This window comes from Triticum dicoccoides, chromosome 4B, assembly GCF_002162155.2.
Source record: "Triticum dicoccoides isolate Atlit2015 ecotype Zavitan chromosome 4B, WEW_v2.0, whole genome shotgun sequence".
Taxonomy (NCBI): Eukaryota; Viridiplantae; Streptophyta; class Magnoliopsida; order Poales; family Poaceae; genus Triticum; species Triticum dicoccoides.
The window spans coordinates 575416697-575422785 of record NC_041387.1 but is presented as its reverse complement, the minus strand read 5'-3'; the positions used below and the strand labels follow the sequence as shown (position 1 = coordinate 575422785).

The following is a 6089-nucleotide window of genomic DNA, read 5'->3' as shown; positions in this document are numbered from 1 at the left end:
ACAAATAACCGATGAAGAAAGTTTATAAACGATAACATACAGAACTAATCAATGAGTTGATTGACAGGACACTATTTACCAGTTAATGTTATTTGAATCTTTTAATAATTATCTTCAGAGTATTCAAGAAAATAAATTGGACTAATTTGGATCAGAAACTCCGTACCTTTTTCCAGTTTATCTCAAAAATATTCTCGATACGTTGCTGGATCAAACCACAAACACGACATACAATGCCCAAATCATCTTTCATCAGGAAGTCGTGATGACAATCATCCACTACTTCAGAATTATTCTTCTCCGACGGAACAATACTGTGATCGCTTCCAATGGTCTGGTTAGATTAAGTATGTTGGTCAGATTCATCAAGAAGCAAGTAATGGTAGACAAAAGAACAAAGCAAATGCGTAAAGGGGTAAAATTAAGAAAACAGTAGTATGATGATGGTAAAGCATTAAAGTATATGTGTGAGAACGAAAAAGGACCAGAGGAAAATGCAAAACTAGCTGTTTCAAAACAACCAGTAAGATCATGTGCTCCTGCTCTAGACCTTCAAGTAATAAAATGCAAAATAGTGTCACATAATTGGCCTCAAGCATCATGTGGAAGACAACAATCACATTTTCCTTTTCTTTTTGAAAAATATACACCAAGTAGATAGAGAAATGGTACTTTAACTATAGGTATGTACTACAAATACTATTTTCTATGTGGCATACTTGCTGAGAACCATTTCATCAGTGCAGACATGAAACCCATTATCAAGTAAGCAAGGCCCTGAGATCATGAAATATTGAAATCTAACCTGATATAAGAAAACAGAGAAGAGAATATATCTGGAGACAATTGCAATGAGTTTATTAAACAGATACCTTTGAACATGCCAATGCAAGAGACATTTCGTTCCAAAGGTCATCCAGGTCATCAACTGGATTGTCATTGTTATCATAGTGATTATAATGTCCATTTGCCGTTGAATCACTTTGTATGACCTCACAAGATATTTCACAAGAATCTACAACAGAAATATTGTTGTTCTCCATGTGTTGTTTACTTTGGACATCCTCACCTTCTCCTTCCCTTGTTTCTCTCTCCTTGTCACGACTCTGTCGAAATGCAAGATAGTGAACATGACAGGGAGAAACGATTCCATTTACCAATTCAGATATTGAGATTAAAAAACAATAGTATCTCTCATATAGTCATATCTGAACTAAATCAATCAGTTTTCATTTTTTGAAACCGAGTAGGCATATCTTCTGGAAAAAAGTTATGAAACTAAAATCAATTTTTTGTAACTAAACAGAGCAAAAGGGGATATTCAAAAAATTAAAAATATATTCCTGTAAAAAGCACATATCAAAAATTTACTTCAGGGACATCATTGAGTAACTTGAGTTGATTCAAGTGCAATATAACAATATCTTACTAGGACATGCAGTCCTTGGGGAAGGACTTTTGATGTTATTGAGAGTATGATACTGGTTAGCATCTAGGCATAAATATGAACATACTCAGTGATTACCAGTAGTTCTCTAATAAAACTATATAGGAAAAAAAACAGCAATATTGACTAACATTTCCAGAGTTAATATCGAAGCAGACCTCGGCGTAAATGTTTATGTCATTCTGTCCTTGCTTGATCAGTTGTGGCTCTGAAGTACTATGGCCATCAAGTAAAGCAATTTCCTTGGGCTTGAAATATAGATGGAAGCTAGTCAGTAATAAGTAATTTCAGCACAATGCAATTTATCATGAAAGCATAAGTTTAGACAAACTTGATACTGTTAAGCAGTTTAGACAAAATAAATAATGAGACAATTGTGCATAAAAAGATAACCTATGGGTTTAAAGATCACATAAGCTATTTGCGAGCATGGGAATGAATAATGTCTATTTCCCTCCTCTCTTATTCATGCAGTTAAAAAATGCAGAATTGTGCATTATATTAGATGCATTAAGAAACAGAAGATATATGATGAGTTGAATGCACCTCATTGTCAATGTCCGTGCTGTCCTTTCCTGGCTCAACTACAAGTTGAGCTTCAAAACTGATGTCCTGGTATTGGCAAGGCTGCTCAGCCAGCATGCATTCTTGGATAAAATCAGTATTTTTCTTAGAATCGGATAAATTTCCATCTACAAAGGATTGAACCATGTCGTTATCATCAGAATCAAGTAAGCAAACAGTTTCCTGAGCCCCAGTATTGTCCATGGTAGCATGGGTATCATCTCCAACATTGTACAGATCCAATTCGATAATATTATCAGAACTAATATTGTTCCCACTTTGTGCTTCATCATGTAATGTCACATTTGATGACTTGAGAGCTACACTGGCATAGGGCAACTTGATAGGTATAAGTTGCAGCTTTTCAAGGGTGCTGATAAGTTCATGCCTCTTTCTATTGATTGCCTTGTAATCTTCAGTGACACTCCCGTACTTCAACTCATTGAATTCTTTGAGAAATCTAAGACGCACAGATCTGTTATGACTGATGATGGTTGACAGGGACTGGGTGCCCGGCGAGCTATCACGCCCGATTTCATGCTTTTGCATTTTGTAGTTAGTAGGATCAATGCTGGAGAAGAGAACAGAAAATACTCAATGTATCGGGGCGTTTAATTTATGAATGGCCTCAGAGAATAATTGATTTCAGGAATATCTGAACTGCAATTTTAAATGTTTTCAGAAAATAAATCATTTTTAGGCCCTTCAGAAAATAAAAACCACCAGGAACAGGAAGGAAAAGCTCGGCCTAATCCAACCATCTCAACCTTAGGAAACATCAAGTGGATTATCATCAAAATGCACAGCAAATCCAGCGAGCAAATGGAGGATAACATCATCGCAATATTTTTTTGCTCGAAAGTGTGCAGACCTCAGTAACAACTAGCACACCAAACCTAGCTACCGTCCAGAGCCCAATATTATTGATGTGATTTCGTACTTCTGACCTCAATAAACCAGTCGATTTAGACCTACAAACTACAAAACCCTCCGGTATGAAAGACAAGGTCAGTAAAATGATCCTACCAGAACAAAAGAGACAATGACCGGTCCTCGATGGCGCAGTCCAAAAACCCCAAACCCCACGAACTGAACAGAGCGAAGGGGTGGGGATCTTATCTACGAGAAACATATGCGAACTAGAAGCAGTAGCGCACTTTGCTGCGCCGAAAGATCACAGCAATAATTTGATGTCATCTTCCACTATTTGGCACAAGAGCATTTGGTTTCAACTTTCAACTGGAGTAAGAGTTTATAATAGTATAAAAACAAGACCAATGGGGGATGATCCTCACGGCAGTTGTCCTGACAACATTTTAATTAAAAGGAGGATGTGGTGAATTCAACCTATGAAATTTCTCTGTGACTACAATGGTGTTCTAAAAAAAAGACCACAATGATAGCTTGCACAATCAGATTTTAAGAATAAGGGTCTCATGAGCAGAGGGTAAACAAGCTAAAAGCTCTGGGGAAGAAAATGTTTCCTAAGGGCACAATTGCAGTACATGTTTCAGAGAGAACCATACATGCACACATTTTTTTCAGAGAACGAGATGATGCCCGCGACGTTTGACGTCTCCCCGGCATCATCAGATCATGAGACGTCAGGCGCAGAGATGACGTGCACAATTGCAGTATTACAAGAGTAGTGTATGTAACAGAAGACCTAACAAGATGATCGATTATAGGCGAATTAACCTGTCAATTCCTTGTGAGTATTTCATCGAACATCCTGTGGGCGACTGAAACCAATGGCGCAGGACAGCTGGACTTGACCTTGAGCTTAGCACATCTGACATCTCCCGACCCTTTTCGAAAAGAAAAGCACATCCCCCTACCATGCGACCATGGTGGGGGAGAGGTCCGCGCGGCGAGTTCGTCACGTGGGCGGTGGCGAGCAACATGGGGACGTTGCCTTCTCCACGCGGCGCCATCCAGCTTCGCTGAGAGGAGGGGTGGCGCAGATTCACTCCGCAACATACCGGTGGCACCGTCGTGACGGCAACCCGTTGCTGCCTGCCCTCTTTGCCGGCCGGCGGGCTAGACTTCGTCCTTCTATTCGTCGACCCAATCACCTCATTTCCCATCGACGGCAACCTTGATCTCCTCCCCTATCAATGTGGCCGCTGCTGCTCTCCGCACGGGTCACCCAGCCCGCAAGCGCGTTTGAATGAGGGGCAGGGGAGAAGATAGAAAGGAGAAGGGGAGGAAGAAAGGCACGACGGTGGCGGCAGTTGCCGGTGGAGCCAAGGGAGGTGAAAGGAGGAGGGAGAAAGGCACGAATCCGGCAGCCGACCCACGGAAGAGCCGCCGGCCGCCGGACATTGGACCGCCCAAAGTGGCCCAAACACCTCCAAAACAACCAAAAAAAAACCCCAAGCCGCGGCCAGAACAGCAACCAGAGCAGCGACAACTTAACTGAAAGAGGAAGGAAGCAGAGCAAACCGTACCACGGAGGAGCAGAGGAAGACGATGCAGGCCGGGGATTGCTTTGGGGGAGCTCGAATCCTGCGCTTGGGCGAGAGAGCAGTGACCCCTCCGATGTTCTTGCAGCAAAGAAGCGGAAGCGTTGGGTGTTGGACGCTTCAGGTGGCCTGCACGCGAATCGTTCGGGATCGTTCCAGACTTCCAGGCAGCTTTGATTTGATCCGTGGGCGCAGATCGCTAGGATAAACACACCTGCCTGTTTTTAACCCAACCAAGTAGTAGTATAGTAATAGTAGCAGCAGCACACGTTACTAAAAAAAAAGTAGCAGCAGCACACTACAATACTCTTCGTTTTACTGTTACGTATTGGAACAATGACCGTGAGTTGCAACGGAATATAAATATTCCAATACATTACCTTGTGATTTACCTGCCCATGTTAACGTGATTGTGTAAATAAATGTTTATCACATGTTCGTAGTTTACCTTATAATTTGATGAGAAATTTGGTAAGTAAATTAAACTTAAAATTGGGTCGAAAGTTAAATAATTTTGATTATCACTAGCAAAAGGACTCGTGCTTTGCAATGGAAGAGAAAAAATACCACAGGCTCTTAATTTACAAAAAATCGTCTATAATCTGAGAATTTATAACTACAACCCAACCAAAGATGGTCTTAACCACGCAATTTAAGATTGTGTTCTATTTCAACACGACTTGCATGTAGATTTAATCCGTACAAAGAAACAGACAAGTGATCATGCATTTATTTATGTCATATTCGGAATGGGGTGTTGTTACGGGTGAGTAAAGAAAAACGACAAAAAACAAATGATGACACATTAGCACACTACGAGACATGTCTATATCAATGTCAGTTTTCAGTTTAAGAATCACCAACTTAGGGTAACACTTGAACACTTTTTTCACATGCATATTTCTGAAATACATGAAGAGTTGTTAAAAAGATTAAAGATACATGATTTTTTAATCATAAAAAGAGATTTTTTTTTGGTCTGAAAAAGAACATTTTTGTATAGTCTCTTGTGGACGCATGTACTTGCACCCCTATTTCATCACTATTTTTTGCCATACATGTCGTAGGTATTGGTCCCTGTTTTATCACTATTGATATCTTATCAAACTCGTTTTTTATTTTATTTTTTATCATGCATGCCTCCTTTTTACTTTTTTCCATGCATGTCCTCTTTTTCTTCTTTTTATATATAGGAGAATAGCGCAACATATCATCTTTATCGGATCTCCTCTTCAGTTTCTCTTTTATTTCTTTTATAGAGGACATCCCATCTTTATTGAGTCCTTCCTTTATTTTTTTTTCATGCATGTCCTTATTTATGGGGTGTTTCTAGCAAATTTATCTTCAATTTCATGCCCAATCCTGATTTTGCTGATGTGTTCATCCTCAATCTGAATCAGTACCAGTATGAAAAAAAAGACGGATAATGCATTGTTGATTAATATTGCCGCCTAGATAGTATTTTTTTTAAATGTTAACAGGTAAAATAACATCATATTCAAATTCTATATATTTTTCTAATTAAATTTCATATATAACATGTCAAGTTTGGAGTTGTGGTTTAGAAGATATGAGTATTTTAAAAATCATTTGATTTGATATGTACTACGAGT

At 39.3% G+C, this 6089-nt stretch overlaps 1 protein-coding gene across 1 annotated transcript in view; it reads right to left on the bottom strand.

Moving 5' to 3' along the window:
- The window catches only part of LOC119291512 (protein CHROMATIN REMODELING 35-like), a 7109-nt gene extending 2576 nt beyond the window's left edge, over window positions 1-4533 (bottom strand). Inside the window, exons 1-5 of the mRNA XM_037570281.1 lie at window positions 3710-4533; window positions 1994-2582; window positions 1606-1695; window positions 873-1106; window positions 167-334 (exon numbers count right to left, since the gene is read on the bottom strand). Coding sequence (XP_037426178.1) covers window positions 167-334; window positions 873-1106; window positions 1606-1695; window positions 1994-2582; window positions 3710-4098 — 1470 coding nt within the window. The 5' untranslated portion in view covers window positions 4099-4533. The remainder of the gene's footprint in view (window positions 1-166; window positions 335-872; window positions 1107-1605; window positions 1696-1993; window positions 2583-3709) is intronic.
- Window positions 4534-6089: the final 1556 nt, after the last annotated feature.